This window comes from Miniopterus natalensis, chromosome 20 (genome assembly GCF_054644295.1).
Source record: "Miniopterus natalensis isolate mMinNat1 chromosome 20, mMinNat1.hap1, whole genome shotgun sequence".
Classification (NCBI taxonomy): Eukaryota; Metazoa; Chordata; class Mammalia; order Chiroptera; family Miniopteridae; genus Miniopterus; species Miniopterus natalensis.
Window position 1 is genome coordinate 3413508 of NC_142100.1, and position 27164 is coordinate 3440671.

Sequence of the window (27164 nt, forward strand, 5' to 3'; positions counted from 1 at the left end):
GGGAAGGAACTCATACCCACAGGGAACCTGGAACACGGAGGCAGGGTGGGGTGGGCATCCTCTACTTTTATGACAAGAAGCTGACAGGGTAGGTGTAGAGCACAAAAACACATTCCATCAGAGGGAAGGGAAAAGGCGGCCAGAGCATGAAAGAGGCACTTGGGGTTCCGGCAGGTATCCTCAGGGGGCAAAGATAGCAGGATCAACAGATGCCTTCAGGAAATCTATAGCAGCTTTTGCAAGCACATGCACGTCAGGGCCTGTTAGGAGGAGAGAACAAAAGTCAGGGCTGAGACAACAATGAGAGTCAATTCTCCTCTAAACCTCCCCGATCATCTCCCCTGAATCCTGCTTTTATCTTTTTTCAATACCCCTGACTTTTCTCTTCACATTGCTCAGGTTCCCTCTACTCTTCTCTGGCCCCAGAAACATTCAGCAGTGAGATAATAAATGCGAAGTGCAGTCTCACACTCAGTACAGTACTGACACAGTGAGTAGAATAGATGCCATTCCATGTCCCTTCACAGTTCACACCCCCGCCCATGCCCCATCTCCCCCAATTTAAGACTGCACCCTCATCCTGCAAGGAAAGAACTAGCTGGGAGACTGGAAAAGGTCTGGACCAGGATGGTCAGGGGAAGACGACAGGGTCTCTTGGTCCCCCTCTCAGGCCTGGAGGCTCAGTGTCTGGGAAGATGCTGAGCTTCCCAAGGAGGGAAGGAGATGGGGGTCTTAGGAAGCGCTCCTACCTGCATGGGTGTGAATCCAGGCCACCGCTTTCCTTTCCAGAAGCTCCCACTCACATTTCATGTCCTTACAGCTGTCATGCAGCCAGAGCACCGCCAGGACTGTGGCCCAGCCCGAGGAATCCACACTCTGCAACAGACAGACTTTCCTGAAGCCTCCACTCCCTCCTCACCTACCACGGGCCAAACTGCGACTGAATGAGATTGCCTGGTCTCCCTTAATCTCATTTATGACTTGCAAGGCATAATGCCAGGCCCTAAACCTCAGGGCAACAATACGTTGAGTCTCTAGGTAGAAAGGTCTTAAATTTTAAATGCAGCGTAACCATCAGGACAGTGCCTGAAAGACCTAAAACACCCCCAACATGGGTTAGCCAGCTGTGATAAAACAACAGCAAAAACTAACGCATGTACAGTTGCTTTACATTTTCTAGAGCATCTTCATGTGTGTTTTTATTTGAACCCTCACCAAAACAAACAAAAGGCAAATGAGGAATTATCAAAAACCACATTTTTAAGAGAGGAAACTGAAATAATTTGTCCCAAGTTAGTCCTCTAGCACCTGATGGAGCTGGGACTGGAGACCAAACCTTCTGACCAAAGTCATACTGCTCACAGCGCTCACAGAAAGTCATCCATAGTACAGAAAACAAAACGGGCTCCCATGAGTTTTCACCCATGGCTCCCAATTCCAGTTTTTAGAGATAGAAGATCAAAAGAGATTCTTCTTGTATATCATGACCATTAACATTTGGAAACAGCTCTCATGCCCTCTGAGTAGTCCTGTTTCAGACCAAAATTCTCAGTTCCTCTAATTCTCCCTTAAGGGGATTATGTCACAGCCGTAAGAATCCCCGTGTTTGTTGCCCTAGTCTAGAAACAGTGATTTCTAAAATATATCACTTTAAACAGCCATGTCTAGCGGTAAATGGACTTATAAAATTCTATGACTCCAGCCCCAAATTATATAATACGTACAGCTTTTCTGACAATCCTATTGCCCTCAACTAATCATATTTCAAATATGCTGATTGATGCTGAGTTTGTGGTCCTCTAAAATCTCTAATTCTCATGTGCGACTGCTCTTAAGTCATTTTGCTTCTATTTTCTACCTGTATAGTTGAGAATTTAGAATGAAAAACAGTATGTTTTTTCCAGCTAATTTTTGTTTTTAATTGAAGTCATCGTTCAGGTCTTTTGGGATCCTGATTTTCTTGTCTAATACACCATCTCCCAGTTTTGTCATATACAAATAGGAAAGTATTGGTCTACATCTTCACCTAAACATTCATTGAAAATATGGACCTGCAGAGAATCAGAGCCTAGTGGGTCTGAATACCTGTTTCAAGTTTGAATAAATTCATTATTTAATACTATGGGTTTTCAACTAGTTTGTAATCAGCCCCCATACTAGTCATTAAGAAAAATTCACATTCCTTACTGAAATTAAGATACACCAGGGCTCTTTGTTCCCTCGATTTATTGGCCAAGTAAACATGTCAAAGAAGAAAATGTTAGTCTAACATGTCTTGTTCTCAATGAAACCAAGTTAGAGCTTCATGATCCTTAATATCTTCTTTTAATTATTTATATATTCATTATATTTATTAATCAAATTAATAAATTGTTTATAAATTATCCTTGTAATTACCTGTTTTAGAACAGCATTTTTCAATAGAAATATATTGCTAGACACCATATAAATTTAAGCATATTTAAATTTCATGTGGCTAGTAGCCATATGAAAAATGTAAAAATAAAAAGGTACAGATATTTTATTAATAATACATTTTATTTAACCTATTTAAAATATCATTTTAATATATTAATTATTAAGGAACTATTTTACATTCTTTTTATATTAAGTCTTTAAAGTCAGAATATATTTCACAATTATAGCTCATCTCAATTCAATTAAAAATTCCCTCATTATAATTAGCCATATTTTAAGAGCTTAATAGCCACATCTGACTAGTAGATACTGTATTGGTTGTTGTAGTTACAGGATATCTGAAGTTTATTTAATCACCTTCCACATTCTGTAAATTCAAAATGATACTGTCCTTCAGGCTTTTGGCGTTTGTCTTATATTTAACAATATCTCAGTTAGGAGATTTAGTAAGCTACCTTGAAATTCTGGAGGGTAATTTGCCCTCATCAGCAGACTTGAGCACATTTGAGATAGGTCATCCTTATTTACATGTCACATTCCCTAACTTTGACTTGCTCATTTCGGGAGAGCTTCCTTATTAGGAAGCCAAGCAACAAGGTGGGTTCTAAAGGTAGTCAGTCCTAGAACTGAACCCAACTCTGCCACTAACTAGTTAGGTAAATTTAGACACATTACTATATTGCTCTGGGTTTCAGTTTCTTCTTCTATAAACAGCACTGTAAACAGGACTTACCCTTCTTAATTGTGATGAATAAATAAGATCATGAATGTTAAGTGCTTAGCCAAGTGTGTGGCACAATAATTGCTTAATGAACAGTTGTTACTATAACTAAGATGGTTGGCAGAGAATTAGATTAAAAGAGCATCTTAGCTTGCCCTTTGTCGTCTATCAACTCCTACTAGCTAGACCATTAGTTCCCTGTACCTTGTGTTCTAACCTACTCGGGAAAAACCTTCAACCTCTACTTATTAGAAACTTATTTAGTCTATGACCTCCTATATTCTCCTTCCTCAGTGAGTCATGATTCACCTCAATTCTCTCTACTGACCCCAACCTCTCAAAAATATACACACTCCTTTTTCTTCTCTGAGTCTCACCTTGATAGGGAGTGCAGCCAGTATATCATCCAAACTCACACCTAGAACCATGGCCAGACCTTCATTCAGATCCCAGGAACCGTCTGCCTTTTGGAGGGAAATCAGCTGTACAAGATGATCATCTTCAAAGATTTTGGAGGAGAAAAAAAGAAGAAGAAAAATTACAAAGCTTCTGGCCCATTGGCATACTTGAGCGAGAGAGGTCTAAATTCAAAGACAGGCTATATAGCAGGAGTACACAGCTAAGCAGAACCTACCAAGTTCCCTATTTCAGTGCTTCCCCTGGGAGACATGAATTTTCTCTGAGACAATGTAGGCCATCCCAGTGTTGTACTGCCACGAGGACAGATGCACTTAAAAATTCAGAAACAAGCCTGGCTGGCATGGCTGAGTGGTTGAGCAACTGGACTATGAATCAGGAGATCGCGGTTCGATTCCCGGTCAGGGCACATGCCCAGGTTGTGGGCTCGATCTCCAGCGGGGGGCGTGCAGGAGGCAGCCAATTGATGACTCTCTCATCATTGATGTTTCTCTCTCTCTTTCCCTTCCTTTCTCTGAAATCAATAAAGATATATTTTTTTTAAATTAAGGAACAAGAGGAAGATATGGAGTATTAAAGAACCCACATTATAGTCCTGTGTAAAGTCTTATCCAGTCCTGTTTAAATGACCCTTAAAACTTTAGGTATATTAAAAAGTTCTAGACAAATATAGCTTAAATTTTAATTATCAAAAAATTCAAAAGAAGGAAGATATAAATAAAGGAAGCAGTTAACAGTCTACCTCAAAGAGTAGTCTAGCCCTGGATGGTGTGGCTGGGTGGGTTGAGCACCATACCATGCACTGAGAGGTTGCAGGTTTGATTCCTAGTCAGGGCATATACCTGGCTGTGGGCTCAATCCACAGTTGGCGGCACGTAGGGAAGAGCTGAACGGTGTGTCTCTCTGTGTCTCTTCCTCTGTCTCTAAAAATCAATAAAAACATTTTTTTTTTTTAAAAAGAGTAGTATAGTGTCTAATCCTGGTGGTACAAAAATTGCTTAAAGACCACAGAATTTTCATAGAAAGTATCTCATATCTGGCTATCTATCATATGGGATGATATACTTAGAGGAACCTGGAAATTAGTAGGCAAGAAAAACAGTTCTACTCTAATGGAGAAAAAAAAATCTAAGGCTCTGAATTTCAAAAGTCTAAGTTTGAATTTCAGCTTTGCCTACACTCAAAATCTAATAGTTATTTAATCTACAGAAATCTCAGCCTTCTCTGTAAACCAGAGACAATAATGCCTGATGCATGAGAGAAAAGGTAAAGGGCCTAGAAGGCACATAAATGGTTCTCTACTAATGGTTCCCTATTAGTAGTTGCCAACTAATTCACAAAAACCAGCAGAACATTGCTGGGTACTTTTTCTTTCTACGTTAGTAAGAGGCTCCATAGAGAGGAAGCTAGATTGGGGATATTCCAAGTTACTGGGTTTTAGGACAGCACAGAAACCAACACAAACTGAGAACCTACTCCATGGATAACATTAAGTTCTCATGACAGCCCTAGGAGGTGAATGACAGTATAGCTGAGGAAACTAAGGCTCTAAAAAGTTAATTGATTTTCTTAAAATCCCACAGTAATTGGTAGGACAGAGACCTGAATCCACCTTAGACCTCGAAGTCCTCTCTTGATTAGCAGCCTAAGAAGAATGAATAAATGGAAAGTGGCAAAGATATTGAAACTAAACTATAGACACCATAAACCCTGCTACAAAAATTGCAGAGACTAGAAAGAAGTTGCCTTTCAGCCTATTTTAGTTTGAATAGGCATTCCTCAGTGGTAAAACTTACTTTGACTTAATTTGTCATGTACATCAGAAGCCCAGCTGCATGGAATACAAAGCAATGAAATGACCAAGGAATACCTTCTGGTGACAGAAAGTCATCAGACAGCATTAAAAAGATCTGTCTTCAAACCCAATTTGTAAAAGAATGATTAAGGCAGCTGGGAACCAAACAGGGTGGCAAGTGGGTTCTGCAAGAGGAGGGCCCCAGCCGGCAGGCAAGGTGTGTGAGCTGAGATGGCAAAGGGGCTCGTAAACTCCACTGGGACAGGCTTCGGTGTCCTATATTACAGACTACTGAAGCTGGGCTGAGCCTGCCAAATAGGGACTGGACAAATCTTACCCTCTGACCAAAGCTTTTCAAACAGGTTGCCTCCTAGGTAGGGAGAGCCACAAGGTAGCAGAGCGCTGAAGATTAGTTCTTCTGGTCCCACAGATCAGAAAAGAGAACCAAGGGCCATCTCACCTGTGTAGGCGGCTTCCAAGGTCACAATGGAAGAAGCAGCCATGGCAGAAGCGGGTACTTGGGGAGACGAGAGTTTCTTTGGTTTATGAAGACGTAGGAGTTTTTTCAGTCCTATATGTGTGACAGACAAACATTGGTGAGAAAATATCCCTGGAAAGATGCTCACCTGGAGAATACAGGCTCTTGTTAATTGTGAACCTATGGGGACTGTAACCATTCTCCTGGCATGACATGCTCCAGTAGGATTTGGGCCGAGATGCAAGAGGATGGTAGGAGAATAGGCCTTTGTATAAGCTGAAAAACAGTAATATAGACATTGACACGGAGGCACCCTATGCTCTCTGCTGTAGGCAAAGGGCCCTGATACTTTGAGATATATGCTCCTATCCATGTCCACCTCAGTCACCTTTACTGTGCATTTTTTCTCCATAAGCCCAAATCCTGCACACACCTGCATCCTCTGAGCCCCTCCAACTGTGTCCTCTCGATACATGACAACGATCTTTTCTGCATCTCTAGTTTCATTATAGGAGGCTTCCTCCAACTGTTTATCTTAACTTAAAACTAATTTTTCCTCCTAAAAATCTTTTCTCCCTCTATCCTTCCCAAATGGTGGTTGCTGCAGGTACCAAAGCCCAACCATCCAGGTTTGAGAGGTGAGGTAGGTGGGGCTGGAAACCTCTTCAATCCCAATTGCCACATCCATGTCATTACTCTTCACCTTCACCTGGATTACCTTCCTCATATCCTCACTGCTGACAACCTCCAATCTCTTTGTCACTTTTCATCAGTCACTGAAGTATCTGAAAACTAGATCAAAGACTTTCACTTCATTTCACTTTGTCAAAGCCTGCCAACATCTTAAGAGATTAAGTACCCACGTAGATAACCTATCCAACACCCTAATTCAAAGCTTCTTGTCTTCCTCAAATAAAATGGCTTCAGCCTGCATTCTACTCCAGCCACTCCCTCCCAAGCCAGGATCTGGTTATCAAGCAGAATTGTTCCACCTGTAAAAAATTATTTGAAAAAAAAATCTACTTTTAAAATACAATATCCAGAAATTTCCAGTCAAGATAGGGGTGTAAATAAATGTGGTATACTTGCCTTCTCCCACAACCACATCAAAATTACAACTAAACTGCAGAACAACCACCATTCAGAACCACCTGAAATCTAGGTGAACAGAGGTCCTACAACTAGGTAATTAATTAAAGAAGAAGCCACACGGGGACCAGTAGGAGGGGTGGAGATGCAAACAAACTGGTGCCACACCTGTGTGTGGCAGATAAAAACTAGGAGGGATATCTCAGCTACAGAGGTCCCCCCAAAGGAGCAAGGAGTCCCAGCCCCACACCAAGCCCCCCAGCCCAGGGTTCCAGTTCTGGGAAGAAGAGTCCCCATAACTTCTGCTTATAAAAACCAGGTTGGAATGAGGTTGAGGGAGACAGAGGCAGCTGGAGTCCCAGGTGCTCTGCTTAAAGGGCTCACATGGACTAACTCAGACTCATTCCTCTGAGCTCCAGCACTGGGGCAGCAGCTTGAAAGGCAAGAGGCATACGGGGGGGAACTGAATTGTTGGCCATGAGAGCAAGAACTGGAGAGGCAGTTTTGTCCCAAGCAGAAGTGCTGGCAGAGGCCATTATTTCTTTTCTGAGCCCTCCTCACACAGACCCAGAAGGTGAGAACCCTATCTGAGTCTCCCATCAACCTGGATTAACACTGCTAGTCCCACCCTGGTGATTCCCTGGGGCCCCGCCTCACCCAACTTCCAGGTCCACACAAGCTGTTTCCAGTGGCTTTACCACAGGAATGGCCTGTCTTGGCTCATGCTTCAGATTTTTCTAAAATCTTTCAAACAAGCATCATGTAGCCTCAGGATGCCCAGTACCTCTCACTAAGTGTCCCCAGGCCCAGCACTAGCAGCAGGCCTTGGTTTGCAGCTTAGCCTCACCTGAGCACCTCCAAGCCCAGCACAAGTTAACAGCCATCTGCACATTGCTTTGTAGTTCATGCTGGGTAGCCCCAGGGCAGAACAAAGGTAGCAGCTGACCTTGGCCTGAACCTCCCAGGAGGCCCCAGAGCCAGTGCACCCAGTGGAGAGCTTCAGATCACATCAAAGCATCACCACCCAACCACCTCCACAAGCAACACACTCAAGGGGCAGACTCAGCAGACACCAGAGCCCCGTTGAAGTGAGTCCTGTTCTGTGTGGTGGGCTCCTACACAGCTAATCCTCCATGGTGGTCCCAGTCAGTCCTAGCAGCTGATCAGCCTGGGGGTAAATCCCTCCCATTGACAAGCCAACAGTAATCAAAGCTCAACTACAATAGGAGGGTGTATACAGCCCACACTGGGGGCTCACCCCATGAGTCAAGCTTGGGGGATGGGGAAGGTTTGCCACTGGACCCTACAGAACACCTACTACATAAGGCCACTCTATCAAGCCTGGGAGACATAGCATCTCTACCTAATACATAGAAACAAACATAGGAAGAGAGCCAAAATGAGGAGACAAAGAAACCTGTCCCAAATGAAAGAACAGAACAAAACTCCAGAAAAAGAACTAAATGAAATGGAGACAACAATCTACCAGATGCAGAGTTCAAAACACTGGTTATAAGGATGCTCAGTGAACTTAGTGGGAACATCAACAGCATAAAAAAGGACCACTAAGAAATGAAGGAGACACTAACAAAATGAGGAATAATTTACAGGGGATCAACAGTGGAGCAGATGAAACTGAGAATCACATCAGTGATTTGGAAGATAAGAAACAAAAAGCACCCAATCAGAACAGCAAAAATAAAAAAGAATCCAAAAAAATGAGGATAGTGTAAGGAGCCTCTGGGACTTCAAGAGTACCAACATTCACATCATGGGTGTACAGAAGGAGAAGAGAGGGAGCAAGGAATTGAAAACCTATTTGAAAAAATGACAGAAACCTTCCCTAACCTGGTGAAGGAAAATGACATATAAGCCCAGGAAGCGCAGAGAGTCCCAAACAAGAGGAATGCAAAGAGGCCCACACCAAGACACATCACAATTAAAATGCAAAAGGTTAAATGCAAAGAGAGAATCTAAAGAGCAGCAAGAGAAAAATAATTAATTACCTACAAAGGAGCACCCATAAGACTGCCAGCTGATTTCTCAACAGAAACTTTGCAGGCCAGAAGGGAGTGGCATAAAATATTCAAAGTGATGAAAAGCAAGGACCTACAACCAAGATTACTCTACCCAGCAAAGCTATCATTTGAAATCAAAGGACAGATAGAGAGCTTCACAGACAAGAAAAAGCTAAAGGAGTTAATCACCACCAAACCAGTATTACATGAAATGTTGAAGGGTCTTCTTTAAGAAGATGAAAAAAAGATAAAAATATGAACAATAAAATGGCAATAAATACATATCTATCAATAATTGAATCTAAAAAACAAAATAAATGAACAAGCAGAACAGAAACAGAGTTATAGATACAGAGAACATTTTTAAGGTTGCCAGATGGGAGGGGGGTTAGGGAGATGGGAGAAAAAGATAAAGGGATTAAGAAGTACAAATTGGTTGTTACAGAACAGTTATGCAGATGTAAAGTACAGCATAGGGGAAATAGTCAATAATATTCTAATAACTATGTATAGGTCAGATGGGTGCGCGATTCGTTGGGCTGATCGCTTAGTAAGTTACATAATATCTGAGCACTGGGGTTTACACCTGAAAGTAACATATCTAATCACTGGGGTTTACACCTGAAACTAATATAATAATGTATGTGAACTTTAATTGAAAAATAAAAATAAACTGATGAACAAAATAGGACCAGTGGCATGGATACATGGAACAGACTGACAGATCTCAGAGGGGTGGGGTGTGGGGCATTTGGAAGAGATTAACCAAAGAACATATATGCATATATGCACAGCCCATAGAGACAGACAATAATGTGGCCAAGGCCTGGGGAGCCATGGCTAAGTGGAGTGGGACAAAAGGAGGGAAAGTGGGGGACATCTGTAATAGTGTCAACAATAAAAATAAATAAATAATTTTAAAATTAAGAAATAAAATATTCAACTTTTCCAGCATTCTAACTCAGATTCTTATTTTACCTGGCCTACATCTGGACCTCTAAGTCTTTGTGTCCTCTGTTTTTTATAAAAATTTCCTTCCATCTTTACTCTTTTTTCCATTTAGCCTAAATCTCAGGTCCAACACTTTAAAATTCTTTTTATCAATATCTTCAATTCCATGTTGCTAATTTCCTTTTTATCACATCTGTCTGGCAAAACCCCAACCTGAAAAGGAAGCCAACACTCAACTTTCTTCATTCATTCTTATACCAAAGCTGCTGAATGCTGCTGACCTGAATCAAATAAACTGATTCCATTTAGTAGTTTGGTGGCACTAAATGCCAGCGTATCAAAACTAAACTGGACTCTTAACGTTCCTGGACAAATGCTCGGTTTCTCCCTGAGCATTTCACTCTCCAGTTTTCCACAGACACATTTCAAACCCTTTCATCAAATTTTCCCTTGTACAACTATAGGCACATAGTCATTAGCTAATCTTGCTGTGTCTTTCACTAAAACAACATTAAACTCTCAGACAGAAACTCCAAAAGCTTGCCTCTCAACCTATGAACTAAAACCTAATTATAGGGTTTCCTCCACTTCCTGGCAATAGGGGGAGAGTGCCCAACCCTTGTCCTGTTAAAGGCTAATCCCTCCTCTGCTATTCTAGATCTCATCCCCCCTCACTTCCTCAAACACCCTTCTCAGTTAGCTACCCTCCCCACACCCAGTACTGTCACCCCTCTCCAGTGGCACTTTCCTGTTAGCATTAGAACATTCTCAAATCCCTCCCATTCTGAAATCTTGAAGAGATATAACACACACATCTACACATACACGCACACTTACCTCAGCTCTGTAATTTCTTCTATAGATATCCCTCTCTATTCTTTCCTTTCAACATTTATAAAAAAGTATATAGACAAGCTGCCCCTCATTTCCCACCTCTCATGTGCTCTCTAAATATAGATTTCCTGACCTAAGCTAATAAAACTGTTCTTGATGAGATTAGCAAGGCTTTCTTTGATGTTAACACAATAGACCATTTCATTTTATTTTGACTTCTCTGCAGTATCTGATACTTTGACAACTCCCTTTGCTAGATTATAGTTTCCTTTTGTTTTGAACATGCAGTCATTTCTTTTCTCCTGCTTCATTCCTTTTTATTATGGTTTGGGGCATCCACCCCTAGATACTTGATATTCTTCATTGTTCCAACTGTATCCCTCTTTTCATCTCATTTTATACCTGCCCTCTGAATAATCTCATCCATTCTAATGACTTTAGTCATTACCTAGATTCTGAATATTGCCTAATGTATATCTTCAACCTTGACCTCTCCTCTGAACATTAGATCTGTCTCCTTTTCTATTGGATATCTTCATGTGGATAGCCCATAGGGATGTCAAATTCAAAATGCTAAAAAATAAGCCAACACTTTACCCCCTAAACTTATTGCTGTTCTTTCATTACTCTGTTAAATAAATGGTATCATCATTCACCCAGTGGCCCAACCAAAAACCTGGGCTCACCTTGAAGCCTGCCTCCACAAATAACATCATGCATTCCTCTCCAGTACAGAAACCTGCCCAGGGCATTTCTCCACCTGATCCTAATCCCCAAGTCCCCAGTATCTATAACTAAGCTTGCTTGGCTTATGTCCGAGACAGTCCCTGCCATCAGCACCCATTTCCTAACACTACTAGGCTGTTCATCAGCCATTTGTATAATCATTAACTATTATCAATAAGGTAATTCAGCTTCAGATTTAGGCAGTAACTACTCAATGTTTATGTGTACTTTCTATTTAATTTTCCTCATTTTTTTCCCTTGGGGTACTTTAAATTTTCTTGCTAATGGGATATTTTCTAGTTTTCTAGTACAAAAAAGTTTTACACCAGTCAGAAATCCTAGATATGAGAGACAAGGGGAAAAACATTTACTTTAAATGATGTATCTAGATATCCAGGGTTCCCTATTTTGTATGAATTTGATTAGAATAAAACTCATCACCTCCACAGGACCGTGCAATCGGTGGTGCTGGCATCGCAGCAGAATAGGGAAAAAACATTGACATCCCAGCAGGAGGAGAAGACATCCTCATCCCACATAGCATTGGCCTTGGAACGTCACTACGAACCAGAGGTCCCTGAACCGGCTTGTTGAGATCCTTGTTGATGGCAATGAAAGCTGTGTGGGAGCTTATGACTCCACACTCAAGGCTTACTTTCAACACATCTTTTTTATCATTTGCTGGAGTCTCGCTGTAGCCCATGTCCTTGGTCTGGATAAAGGACTTGGCAGCAAGGCGATGAATGGTGAGGCTAAAAGAGAAAAATTCCTGTGACTTAGGGAAAAGCAGACATGTGCCCACTGCTCAGAGCCCCGAAAAGTTAGGGATGGAACAGGGAGGAATAAAAGATAGGGGAGAGAGAAAATCTGAGTGGCTTAAAAAGGAAAAGTGATTTTAGGGATATAATTAAGAGCAGGAAACCAACCTCCAAGGATGGCAGAGGCAAGAAAAGGGAAGGGACGGGACGGGAGGGGAGGGGACGGGAGGGGAGGGGAGGGGAGGGGGAGGGGGGAAGGGAGGGGAGGGGAGGGGGAAAGAAAAAGAAGGAAAGGGAGAAGGGAGAAGGGAGGAAGGAGGGAGGAAGAAGGAAGGAGGAGGAGGGAGGAAGGAGGGAGGGAGGAAGGAGGGAAGAAGGAAGGAGGGAGGAGAGAGGGAGGAGGGAGGGAGGGAGAGAGGAAGGAAGGAGGATGGAGGGAATGAAGGAAGAAAGGAAATAGTAAAGGAAAACTGAAATCTCACTTGGCATCAGACTTGGGTTGTAGAGAAAATGTCACCTTATTCTCACAACTCTTTCCCTGAAGGGTGTACTTGAGGCAAACTTCTCCTGTTGCCTCTCCTGGCTAAAAATTAGAAAAGAGGAGACATGAGGAAAGGGAGACATCATCAAGAGAAATCGGGGCAGCTCCCCTACCCAACACATTACAATTTCTGACTAGAAACCAGGTAGTTCAGGAGACCAGGCTTCACATGATGGAGTGGGGAGGCTGAATCTGCCCGGCAAGTGCCCAGAGCAGAGCTCAGGGCAGTAGCTGCTCTGGCCAGAGAAACAAGCAAGAGTGGAGTCTCACCGGCATCATCCCAGCCAGCTGCGCGTAGACGATTAACCGCTGGCCCCGAAAGATGACGGTTGGTTCTGGGGACAGCATTTTAGCAGACAGACCAGGAGGCAAATTCCAGCTCAGAGAAACATCCTCTACTACAGGCTGCAGAGAACGTTTCAGGGACCTAAGAGCCTGGTGGAAGGAGGAGAGAGTAAGCGCCGGGAGCAATAATGGCGACAGCGCCTCCTGCTGGTGGGAGGCGCGCACGCACACGGTGCTCCGCAGCACCATGCACCTGCGCCCACTCCACACTATTAGGAGATGGGTGTTATTACTTTTGCTTTACACATGACGAAGCTAAAGCAGAGAAATTTTAAAAGTGAATAAAGTAAATATCTGGGAAAGGAGACCACAGAGAAGCAGAGAAGTAGGCGTCAGATGAGAAATGGCACCAACTGGGAAAGAGGAACTTGGAGATATAACCAGAGGTGGAAGACACCCTCCGTGCATGTACTAATCAAAAGGCGTATCAATTTACCCCCCATTCCAACCCACCAGGCATATTACACTATCCTTCTTGTTCTCCGTGTCATTTGCATGGAGGACAGACTAGGACCAAAGGGGGCCTAAAGCACACACCTGGAATGTCAATCATGACAGTCAAAATTCTTAGTTTCTCAGTTTCTTGTTTTAAACACAAAGCCCTAATCTCTTCCAGCATTTTGTTCCAGGGCCTCCAACTCCTGGGACTAGATGCCATTTCTCCAAAAACTACAATGGGCCCTTTATCATAAAGCCAAAAGTAGCCCCATTAAGCATGTAGCCCAGCGCCTTGGGGATATGAGGAAGTGAGCCCCAGGGGCAGTATGTCGCCTGTGCTCTTTAGCGGGGCACCTCTGCCCCACCCTCTCGCTGGATCACCGCCTCCGGACACAGGGCCTGCCCCTCACCTTTGACTGCATCCTGTCTTTGCCTGTGATAAATTCTGCCGTGCCTCCTGCTACCCGGGCAATGCCTTTTATCAGGCTGGTGGAGGCTCCTTCTCCAATACCAAACGAGAAACATCTGCAATTGTAAAACAGACAGAAGTCAGAGACGGGGTCTAACAGGTGAAATTATAAAATTAATACATAGTTGTCAAAAACACATAAGGAGATAGCCTACTTCCTTGACCAAAGGCATAACAGCTACCTTTTATTGAGCATATTCTATATTTTAGAAGGCCAAATGCCTTAAACTAATAATGTGATTTAATTGCCCTGGGACTGCTAAGAGGCAGGCTTCTGTTTCACTTTGCAGATAAGAAACGGAGGCCAAAAGGATTTTAGAACTCTGTCCAAGATCACACCCCTACCGAATGGTACGATGGAATTTGAGTGCTGCCTTGTTTGACTCCAAGATACCCCTGGCAAACCATTATATATTACACTGCTTCTAGAAGCAGAAAAAAACAAAAAATAGGACTATGTCCTCATCAATTATTTTAATAATCAATCCAAAGAATGGGCCAATCAGAAAGTGGGAGTTAAGAAAAAACAAACACTACCATCAGTGCTTGACTGCCATTGTTCTGGAAGCATGTCTGCCCTGGCAGGGCTAGTTAGGGTGGGAAACAGTGCCTCCTGCTCCTCTAACCAGAGAGCTCTCTCCCTGCCCGAGTTCATGTGCACCAAAACGCTTTTTAATCACAATATAGCTCCCCAAACAGAACTGCCTATAAACAGATAATGTGCTGGTAAGGCTAATTCAAGAAATTTTGGAAGGCACGACAAGGACAGTTCTCATTGTAAATTAATACCCGTTCTTTGGCTTATGTAGCCCTCTCTTCAGTGTGAATCATCATCCCCATATCCAATGACATCAGCATCAGGACTGATGCTCTAAACTTGTAAGGCTACGAACCAGACTTCTAACTACTGTGACTTAACTGTGACAATGCTCCCTAGAGATCACAGCCTACAAGCATCTTGATTTATCACATTTAGATTTCCCACAAGCTTTTGAACTGAGGCCTACGTTCTTTATGGTTCGTAAAGTACTCTGATGCACGTTTAAGTGTTTTTTTTGTATAAAAGTAAAGCTAAACAGTATTTATTGATAGCTAACTATATGCCTAGAACTTACTTACTTGCTTCGCGTGGATGACAGTAATACCGATAATAATTACAATAATGGCAGAACTTTATGTACCACTTACTTTGTGTCAAGCACAGTTCCTAATGCTTGCCTTAGGCATACTCTTTTAACCTCATAGTAAACCTATAAGGTAAACTATTATGTCTGTTTTCACGTGAGGAAACTGAGGCTTAGAGAATTTAGTTGATTTGTCCAAACAGCTGAGAAGCAGGAAAACTGGAATGTAAATATATGACCTCTGACTTAAAGTATAACACCCTAGGAGAGTTCTGCTCACAGCAATGCCAGGCTAAGTTGTTCCAAGCCAGCAGAGAACTAGAAAAGCTGTATACAATATTTCTAATAATCTCTTTGAAAACATCGAAAGGCTATCAAGTCAATAAAGCTCTATGGGCTGAGAACTGGGAGGGGAGAGCGAAGCCAAGAGAGGTGGTATCTGGTATCCCTTTATACTACTTGGAGCAAGTGCCAAGTCCAAACTCATAACTGAATGGTTAAAAAGCTAAGCAGTTTCAGATTTGGGCTTTCCAAAGAGAAAGTGCCCTGGTAGACACTCAGCGTTTTTCATAAAAGTCTGTAGAACTATACCCTAGAGGCAGAGGTGAATCTGAAATAAACCAGCCATCTAATGACTAATGCTCATTAGACTCTAACTGGATGAAGATTATCCGCTTCTTGTCAGAAGTAAAAAGCAAATCTTCTCAGGGGCAAGGTAACATCACCTAGAGGCTCAAAACATTTCTAGAATTTTTACATAAAACATCTGAAAATTAATGATGAAACAGAAAACCCCCAAATATTAGAAAAATATACACTATACTTCTGAATAACATAGGCTTTATAAAGAAATCATAATGATAATTAGAAAATAGTGAATACCAATGGAAAATGACATCCAAATTTAGGATTCAGCTACGGATATGTTTAAATGTGCAGTTCTAAATACACACATCAGAGAAAGAAGTCAAAGTCAACCACCTGAGCATCCTGCTCCAGATCGTAGGAAAAGAACAGCCAATAAACGCAAAAAGTTTAAAGAAAAGGAAGATAGGAGCAAATGTTAGTCATATAGAAAACAATCATACAATAGAGAGGATACACAAAAAGTACTGGGGTTTTTTTAAAGATCATTAAAATTGACAAACATTTAGGGCAAGGAAAAAACTATAGAGAAGGCACAAATAGCCAACACCAGGAATAAACGGGGAATATTACCTCCGATTTGACAAAACTTAGTAACAGTGTCTGGCAACATCAGAGACAACGTCATGCAAAGCAATTTGAAAATTTAGATAAAATATACAAACTCCCATAAGAATCAAGAACATATAAAAATATGAATAGTTCTATTTCAATAAAGAGATTTAAAAACCTTCCCACAGAAAAAAATCTCCTGGCAACATCTGGTACACATGAGAGAAAATCTTTCAGATAATAGAAAAACAGGCAATTATTCTCAGCTCACTATCTGATGCCATTGCAATGCTGACATTAAAACCCAACAAGAATATTATAAGAAAAAAAATGCATGTCAATATTTCTCATGAAAACAGATTTTTAAATCCCAAACAATTATTAGTCAACTGAATCAAAAATATATGGAAAATGTAAATAGATCACAATTAATTTGGATGTGTTTTTTTTTTTTTTTTTCAGAAATGCAAGTTTGGTCTAACATTTAACAACAGTCATTATAATTAACACGTTAAAAGAATAAAGGATAGCCCAGGTGGGTGTGGCTCAGCAGTTGAGCATTGGTGTAGGGTCCGGGAGGTCTCGGTTGGACCCCCAGTCAGGGCACAGGCGCAGGGTTGGGGCTCGATCCCCAGTCGGAGGCGTGCAGGAGGCAGCTGGTCAATGACTCTCTCTCATCATGGATGTTTCTCTCTCTCTCTCCCTTTCCCTTCCTCTCTCTGAAATCAATAAAAATATATATATATTTTAAAATACTACTTAAATTAGCATCAAAAACCTAAGAAAAAAAATCCAATAAAAAATTCATGAAGAACTCTATGCAGAGACTTATAAAATATTACAGAGAGTTTCTGGTGTGTTGTTAAAGAAAGAAGTAAATTTACTGATTTTGTGGGGAACCAGGGTTCTCGTCATGGAGAAAAAAAATACAAATATAGAATAGGAAAAAAAAAGAATGCTATGTTGTTACCTTGGAAATAGAAGGATCAGTAAGAATGTGTGTTTTTCTTAATCATTTGCTAGTTCTGTCTGCCAAAAATGCCTATAATAAATAACAGGCCAGTAGTAAAGAGCTACACCTGTCACTCAAATACTGACTTCTATTTATCATGTGCACTGATAGGAACAAGGCCTATTCGAGAAATGACTGGCCACCCAATTGGGAATGTACAGGTGAGTCTGAAACATTTTTTAAGAAAAGAAGGAATATTCATAAACCAAAGAAACATGTGAAAAAGACATAGGAGCAAGTTAAAGGGGGCTCCCACTGGCCAGATCTGGAAATTCTGAGAATCTAAATGACGGATGAGAGTAATGAATCTTAAAAAACTGAAAACCAATGAGAGAATTCAAAAGTAGAAACTGACACAGCACGAGGAAGGGAGAGGAGGGAGGAACGATGGTAAAGCTTTTCTTTACAGCAGGATGGCAGCTCATAAGCACGGGAAAGGTGACAGGAATTAAAAATCACCATTTTTGCCTGGCCGGGCGTGGCTCAGCGGCTGAGCGTCGACCTGGGATCCAGGCGATCGGGGTTCGATTCCCGGTCAGGGCACATGCCCGGGTTGCGGGCTCCATCAATGACTCTCTCATCACTGATGTTTCTCTCTCTCTCTCTCCCTCTCCTTTCCTCTCTCTGAAATCAATAAAGATATATTTAAAAAAAAAAAAAATCACCACTTTGTAACCACTGATAGTAACAGCACTTGGGTAACAATCATCAGTGAACCCTCAAACTACTGAGTAAATATCGGCTAAGAACAGGATGTTTACAAAATTTCAAAGTTATCTGTCAGATACCAACTTTAAGTGGTCAATTTTATCACCAATATTCCACTTACTTTTGGAATATTTCTTCCAAAATATTTAAGTTTAATTTAAACAAGTCAAACATAAATTGAGGTTCTATAAAAAGTAAATAGCTAGACCTCTTTCAAAATGTCAGTATTGTGAAGGATAATGGCAAGCTGAGAAATTATCCCAGAGAAGACTAAAAAGACATAACAATGAAATTTAATACTTGTCCTGGGATTTGCTCCTGGAACAAAATGAAAATAAACAGAGAAACTGGTACATATGACTTGCATTTAGATAATGGTTTTATCTCAACATTAAATACTCTGAATTTAGATTTTTTTTAAAATATAAAAAGGTGGTTATTTATCAGAATGTCCTGTTTTTAGAACAAAATGAAAATAAACAGAGAAACTGGTACATATGACTTGCATTTAGATAATGGTTTTATCTCAACATTAAATACTCTGAATTTAGATTTTTTTTTAGATATAAAAAGGTGGTTATTTATCAGAATGTCCTGTTTTTAGAAGATGGGTGCATAATTATTCACCTATATATCTGTGGTTTTCTCTCAAACATTTCAGACAAAAAAATAATAGGTGAAGCAAATGTAGTAAAATGTTGGTAACTGGCAGACCTGGGCAAAAGGTATATGAGTGTCTATCGTTCTATTCTTAAAACTTCCCTATAGGTTTAAATTTTTGAAATAAAATATTAGAAACACACATTTAGAAGAATCAAAAAAGACCTAAATAAATGGAAAGATATACCATTTAAATAGAAAAACTCAATAAACACTAAATTCTCCCCAAACTGATCTATAAAGGCAATGAAATTCAAATCAGTAACACAAGATTTCCTTTTTTGGTAAAAATTGGCAAGCTAATTCAAAATACAAACACAGAATGTCATGAAGACAATCTTGAAAAAGAACAAAGTTCAGGAATTACTGGAAATTAATATTTATCAGAAAGTTACATTAATGCATATGGTGTAGACCTAGCATATGTCTGGATACACAGAGCAGTGGAGTGGAATAAGGGCTCCAGAAACCATCCACACGTGCAATGTTTATCTGTGACTGAAATGCACTGCACACCAGTGAAGAAAGGAAAAGCTTTTCAATCATGGTAGAGGACAGATTTCATGTCCACATGAAAAGAAAAAAGAAACTTGACCCCACCTCACACAGTGCACAAAAATTAATTCCAGCTGAACTATCTATAGATCTAACTGTAAGAGAAAAAATAATAGAACTTCTAGAAAGTAACAAAGGAAAATAGCTTCATGACCTTAGGTAGGTACAGACTTTTTAATAGGACACACAGAAAAATAAACTGTGTAGAAAAGGACTGAAAAACTAAACTACATTAAAACTAAGAACTATTAATCAAAAAACATCATTTTGAGAGTGAAAAGGAAAGCTATAGAAGAGAAAAATGCATGTCTAAACATATTAGCAAAGTGTTTACATCTAGAAGGCAGAATGAACTACAGATCAGTTAAAAAAAACTAACAGAAAAATATAAAAGAAATTTTAAGGTACATCACAAAAGAGGACATCCAAGTGGTCAATAAAAATATAAAAAGGTGCTCAACTTCATTAGTCACCAGAAAAATGTAAATTAAAATTGTAATGAGATACCACTATACACCTACAAAATTAGTTAAAATTTTAACAAGATAAACAATGCCAAGTTTTATATAGGGAATGGGGCAACTGGAACCTTCATACAATACTGGTGTGAATGAAATTAGTATAACTTGGAAAACTGGCATTCCCAATAAATTCCACAACCATCTCAACTCAAAGAAATGCATCTGTGTGCATATATGTGAAAATAAATATGTACATATGCTTATGTATGTGCACTCACAAGTGTGTGCATGCAAAAAATACCTGTACAAGAATGCAAAGATATTCATAAAAGCATTATTTTTACTAGCTAAACCACAGTCTATCAGCAGTAGAACCGATAAATAAATTATGGTTTAACCACCATGTGGAATACTATACACCAATGAAAATTAACTATAGTTTCATGCCAAATGTGTGTGAATCTCAATATACTGCTGAGGGAAAGAAGCAAAATACATACAATAAAAACTGACTGTATAACATTTATTTTTATTCAAAAACAAGCAAAAATAATCCATAGTGTTATAACTCAGGAAAGCTATTTCCTCTGGAGAGATAAAAATGGGTAGTAATGAAATTTGGGAAGTGATGGAAAAGAACAGAGTTGGAAAGGTGCTGGTAACATTCTAGTTCCTGACCTGTGCGATGATTACACGTGTGTTCACTCTGATAATCCATCCGCAGTATGCTTTCAATTTGTGTAGCTTTCTGTATGTTTTAATTTCATAAAATTGTTTATATTAAAAAAAGTCTTACTATTCAATACTTGTTTCCATTGTGGTTTAGAGGGAATAAGAGACAGAGACAGCACCCTGTTATTGATGTTATTTAGAAAATTGTAACATTTAGTAGTGACGGAAAAAGTGATGTAGAGAAACATTTTGTCAGATGGTAAAAGTAAAATTCTTGAACAATTCTGTCCTCTGAAAGGAATATCAACACTGGACCACGAGGCACGGGATTACACGTGGCTCTACTGGGTCAGTTGCCCAGAAATCTCATAATCCTCATACCTGTGCTTCAGACGGTTGCTTTTCACTTCTCTGATGACACTAAATGTGTCGTCAACTTCTCCATCTGTGAAAACAAAAAGCTGAACACAGAAGACATTCGTCAAGTCTCTACGGAGTTCATTCTGAAAATCCCCAAATCTGCCCTTGAAAACCCAATTAGTTCACGCCAGAGACACCGATGCCTCTTCAGACAGGCCTGAGATCCCTAAGGGTCCACTGGCACTGGCACCAGGTTCTCACATAAGGTTTGTCCCCAACCCCGGGCATTTGAATCACCTGCCCCAACTAGTTCATCTAAGGCTTTTGTGGCAAAAGATCTTCCACCTCCATAATTCACAGCATGGACGAAGAAAGAGGAATTCTACTAAATGCCTCTTGTCTTTTCCTCTTCACTATGTGACAAAAAACTCTGAAATGCGACCCCTATTTCAACAATCCTAAATGAAACTCGGGGCTGTAAATTCCTGAACAGAGGTTGAATCCTCTGTTCCCTTTGGTTAGCTCAGTTCCAGTTCTTACCTGCAGAGGGTGGCCTGGGATGGAAGCTCCACTGTAAATGTTCTTGAGTGGGGTCAAGATTTCCGTGCCCCCTAGGTCAGCCTCCATTAGCTTAACCTTCCTCAGTGCCTCCTCCATGGTCTCCTGAGTGTACTTCACACTCTTCCTGAGAGAAGAGAAACACACTCGGTGACACAGCTACTTGACACTGCCCAGTATCGAGTCCCTGAATTGCGATTAGCCCCACCGTAAACCTCACCTGAAACCCCCAATGCCAAAGCCAGTTCTGCAGTAACCCCTTTAACAATACAGTCCTTTCTTTAGAGTCTCTTTCTGAGTTCTCTAGTGCCTTCCTAAGAACTTACTGAAAGAAGGCCTCATGGGAAGATCCAAATCCATAGATGTTGAAATAACAGCCTATAGGCAAACTCTTTAGCAGCCAAATCAGTGTTTCCTGAAAGAAGAGAGTATGAGGAGTGGTGAGGGAGGGTCCTTGCAGACACACAGACCCTGCCAGTCTTCCTCCTGAGGCGTGGGCTTCACCCACATCGGGCCTCCAGACCTCACACCCCCACGCTAGCCTCAGGGTGGCATGTGAGCTGCGGTTCAGCTGGAAACAGACCCAGGGATTCCGATGGACTCTAATTTAACCCTCGAGGCTCATCTTTACTTGAGCAGGTGGCCCGAAAAAGAAAAGAGCTAGTTTTACCTTGGCTGCCTCTATGCGCAGCTGAGAGTTATCCTGATTGCTCATGGGACACTGCATACTTCCCGAGCGGTCCATGAGGAAGATGAATTCTCCACACGTGATTAGTGGCTGAGCTTCTGGGATATTCGGGTAGAAACTCACCATCGCAGATGGATCGCCCATCAAACAACCTACTCAGAAAGAATAAGGACACTGTAAGACGAAAAGGAACTAAAAATTCATACTACGACACCAAGAATCAGCTGCAGTGACTTCACAGGGAGCTGAGAAACCCCAAACCTGAAACACTGCCTGATCTTTATACTCTATCTGCTGGCAAAGGGTTTGAAGTAAGTTATAAACATATGAGATATAGAAGCAAAATAGATATTAAATAGAAGACAAAGGGTAGAGGTTACCAGGAACAAGCAATAATTAAAATGCTATAATTGATGCTAATTTCCTAGCAGCTAGGCAAATTAGTAAAATACATGAAGTTAAAATGTTCCAGCATGTCAGAAGAATCACCCTAACTTATTTGCAGAGACACATTCTCTTCAAATCAAATCATCAGGAAATTTATCAGGTGGGTCCTTGTTTATGGCTTTCATTGCAGCTTTAAAAAAATGGAGCTCATGTGTGCAACTCTTTCGTTGACAATTTACAAGAGCTGAGAGTGTAAGTGTCACACACACCGAGGAAAGTCCATCTGCTTTGGGTACGAAGCACTTACGGACGCTCTCCAGAACAAAGAGAAGCACTGGGATGTGTGTTGATAACAGCATCACCCAAACAATGGTGTGTAGGCGGCCACGGGAGCTGGCCTGTCACCAAGCTGTCAAAGCCATAGCTATGATTTTATCTTGAGGGGCAAGTGAAAACTGAGGCCGGAATTAAAATACTAGTATTAAGATAGAGATGTAATGAGAATGGCTGGTTTATACCAACTCTAGTTTAACAGTTCAGAGAATACAAGAAAACACAGAATCTAATTCCAATATCCTATCTATATTATAGTCATTCCAGGGTTATAGGTTTAAATTCTCAGTAGCCCTGAGGTTCAGTCTGACTATAGGACCTGACTCAGTTTACTCTCTTACCCAAGAACACCACAATAACCAAACTGCTTCCAAATAAAATGGGAGAGGCATAGCAAATAGTCGATAGCACATTGGTTCAAAGATAACTGTTACATAATCCAGATCTCTGGATATATGGTGGCTGAGTAGCTTTTTCTTAATGGGCAAGGTAGATTCCTTTCCATTCTGAGAGACAGCTGGGTAACAGTGGGGCTCACCCTGTACCTGATATGTTAGAAAGGCTGCCATGAGAATGAAGTGAGCTGATATATCTAAACTCTTTAGAACAATGCCAGATACAAAGTAAGCACAATATATGTGTTATCTACTATAATACTTTTGGCTTGGCTCAAATTATTTTCCCCTCCCCAAGTCTCTGCTTCCTCATTTTTAAATGAGGCGTTTCGAACCCTCGCTCTTCTGCTTGCTCAGCTTCATTTTCCCCATCTAAAGAATCAAGGTAGTAAATACCTACATCAAAATTATTTTAAGAATTAAGTGACATAATTCACTTCAGGAACTCAATCTAGGGCTCAGCTCAGAGTAAGCTCTTGATAATTTCATAATTATTTAAAGTTCTTAAACAATTATTTGTATTAAATTGTGAATATAATTTTAAGAAAAAACATGTTCTTGCCCGGCCGGGCGTGGCTCAGCGGTTGAGCGTCGACCTAGGATCCAGGCGATCGGGGTTCGATTCCGGGTCAGGGCACATGCCTGGGTTGCGGGTTCGATCAATGACTCTCATCATTGATGTTTCTATCTCTCTCTCCCTCTCCTTTCATCTCTCTGTAATCAATAAGGATGTATTTAAAAACAAAACAAAAAACAAAAACAAAAAACATGTTCTTAATATGGTTAAGTGCATTCAAAGTTTTTAAAGTCTATTTTGCAGTTTCATCATGTAGATGAGAGCTGTCTCATTTGGCAGAACTCTAAATGGTTTCAGCGAGCAAGCTGCCAGTTGTCATTTACTTCTTTGTATGGATGTGAACAGCAAGCCACCTTGGCCAAATACATGATCTGGAGGCAACATTTGGCAGCCCTGCTGGAGGGGTTTACAAGACTTGTAAAGGCTGCCCTGACGTCTCCCGTGGTCTGCACAGCTGGTCACAGGGAACAGATGAGGAATCTGCAAAGCGGCCCACAGAACTGCTTGGAAGGACAGGGACTGAGATCTCAATCTTTACCTTTTAAGATGCAACATTTTAAAACTTTCTCTGGTGGATTAAAATAATCCTGACTAAACACCAGGTCATGCCCTCACCATCGTGGCTCAGTGGTTAGAGCGTCAGCCCATGCATCAAAGGGTCACAGGTTCCACTGCCGATCAAGGACTCGTACCTCGGTTGTAGGTTCGATCCCTGCGTTGGTTAGGGCGCTTGCTTACAGCAATCTACGAGAGTGCCAAATTCACTTGCCCTTTTAAAGTCCAAGGCATTACCAGATTTGGAAATCTTTGATCATTTGAAAAGTGAAAAGGTCACATCAATATTTTTCCTTTATTTTTATTTATATTTGTAGAGACTGATCATTGTCACATACTTGTTAACTAGTTGTGTTTCCCTTATAAATTCTTTTTCATGTCCTTTGTCCAATTATCTGCTAATTCACTTAAATTTACCTGTAAGACACAGTCACATGATATTCATTGATCTGAACCATTTTTGCATGCCATAGTACAAGCTATTTCAGGTTTTTTTACCCACTACTGGATAGAAGGGGGAAAAAAGTGAGGGTACATTGAGGGTAATTCCAAGACTAGAGTTACCCCTTTAGGAGGTAACTACAAAGGGAGAAAGAAAATACCGGGCTCTGTTGTAGGCTGCCCCATCTCCACAGCTACACTGGGGGAGTGCACCTCTCTGTAGTAAATCAGGAGTTCCACATCTCGATCAAATTTGTGTCCATCAGCCAAGGAAATCTAAGTTGGGAATAAGCAAAGGAGCCACGTTACAACTATCACTGCCTTCTGCCGTGGCTGGGGTGGGAGCTGAGGGCCACAGGAGTCGGGGCAAGAATGGAGAGGCTGCTCTGGAGATTACATAAGGATGAAGGAGCCCAGAGTGATTCCCCCGGCTGAGCAGGGAAAAGGAAGGACCATTTAAGAAAGGCTGAGTGAGGAAGATCAGGACCCAAGATCAGGGTGCTGGCAACAACAGTGTTCCCTTACTACTCACCTGAGCAGAAGTCTTATCTCCAAGGTACTCAACGGGACTCGAGGGACAGTTGCATTGGATCCTCTCGATGCCATGCTGGGAACTGGCGGTGGCAACCATGCTGAGTGTGTAGGGCAGGTCCTTCAAAGGCACTACAGGAGTCTTCACTCTAAGGCTGTCCTCGGGCCCTCCTACAAAAAGTTGCCTTAGTGGTGTTTTCCCTTCCCACACCTTGTAGCACCCCTACAACCTTGAGGGGGTTCTGCCAATGGTGTCAGCCACCACTAGTATTTGAAGAAAGGGAATATTCACCGGACAGCTGGTACCGAGGGTTCAGGATAGCGGGGAGCACATAGCGCAGGGCCCCATCTGCCTCCAGGGGCAGCTCCTGCACGTACTTCAGGGTGAGGGCCGCCTTTGACCCGGGGGGGAGGTTCCCCACATTGCAAGAGAAGACGTCTCTGGAGATATCGTCCTCCTCTAACAGGAAGGCTTGGTGGCCCTGGCTGATGGCATCCTCATACTTGGTGTGGGCCTGAGAACAAGGAAAGAAAGGTGCTACCAAAGGTGACATGCTTGATGAGGGGACGAGTGGCACAGGAAACAAAGACCAGGGGGTGAGGTGGTATCGCAAAGTTCACAGCTGTACCGTGAGTGCCTGAGACTGATTTTCCCTCCAGCGATTTTAGGAAAGTATCAGTTAGGGGGCGTGGAGACAAAGCATTCAACACCAACATGTTTGTGAAGCTGCATTTGATGGAGACCCTGCAGAGTAAGCGCTGCGGAGATGCCAAGGGAGGAGATAACGCGCCCGCCCCTAGTACCTCCGTCTTGTCCTGTAACTCTGCCGTAATTCTCTTCCCATCCACCATGGCCTCAAAGCTGTAGACAGCCGAGTCTTCATCCATGGGGAAAACAAAGAAGACCTCCAGAGGAACTTTCCCCTCATTCTCGTAGCTTAAGGTGGCAGACACACCAGCCACAAACTCGCAAACGGACAAGGTCACAGAGATGCTCTTCAGTGGCACTGGAGAGAGACCAGAGTTTAAGAGTTCAGCAAACTTTCCTAGAAGGCCTCCTGCAGACCAGGCGCTGTGCTAGGTGCCAAAGAGGCAATGGCAAGTGAGAGTCACGCGTCAGGCTTACCTGGCTCCTCTTGTTGGGTTAGTAGGCCACAGGGGCGCACCATGGTGACACAGGGTTACTGTGGAAAAGACACATCATGAATAGAGTGCCAGGCTGAGGATTACCTATTCAAACACCAATACCTTATGTGCTTCTCTCTGGCACAAAAATATATTCAGAGGGTTAATGATGGAACTAGGAGGGAGAAAGAAGCTGAAAAGGGGATAAAGGTGTCAATAGCAAGGCTCCTTCTAAATGCCAGAGCCAGGCGGAAAGTTGAAAGAGTCACTAAGTACCTGCTAAACAGGAAACCTCTGAAACACCCTAAGGCTGGTTCAAACACCAGTTCACTTTTTCTGAAGTGTATCTGTTACATTACTCCTTAGGTATATTCAGTTAGTATAATGAGCTTAACCCCTCTGAACCTCAGCATTCTTTCTAAAATGAAAATCACAGGTATATGCATATATGAATCAATATACATGAAGTCCTCAGAATGGCGCCTGGCCTATAGGCAGCACTTAATCAATGAGAGACAATAGTCCTGTTCTTGTTACTACTGATAGATAGACCTTGGCTGTTACTTCTGCGGTCAGCAGTTAGACAGACGTGAGCAGAGCAGGGGGGATGGGGAGGGAAAGGAGGTCACCGGGGGGAAGGCCCCAGGTGTCCAGCAATGGACAGCTGTAGGGTGGGACCTAGCGTCCAGGATGACCTTTCTTCCCGCTGCCCTCCAAGCACTCTGAACCCAGTCGTCCGTGAGCTTGCTTCCCCCTGTGCTGTCAAAGGGTGACCTGAGCTGCAATCTCCAGCACCAACTAGGGGGATTTTACTGAAAATAAACCTT

The 27164-nt window shown here is 41.7% G+C and overlaps 1 protein-coding gene across 1 annotated transcript; it reads right to left on the reverse strand.

Annotated features, from left to right (window-relative positions):
• Positions 1-27164, reverse strand: VWA5A (von Willebrand factor A domain containing 5A). The gene is made up of 17 exons (XM_087828720.1): positions 26339-27164; positions 26017-26219; positions 25505-25727; positions 25214-25383; positions 24843-24957; positions 21976-22145; positions 21632-21720; positions 21288-21432; positions 20769-20848; positions 13940-14054; positions 13017-13181; positions 12688-12788; positions 11951-12199; positions 5986-6105; positions 3517-3655; positions 750-876; positions 1-260 (listed from the first exon to the last, which is right to left on the reverse strand). The coding sequence occupies exons 1-17, from the start codon at positions 26379-26381 to the stop codon at positions 181-183; spliced, it is 2334 nt and encodes a 777-aa protein (XP_087684846.1). The 5' UTR covers positions 26382-27164; the 3' UTR covers positions 1-180.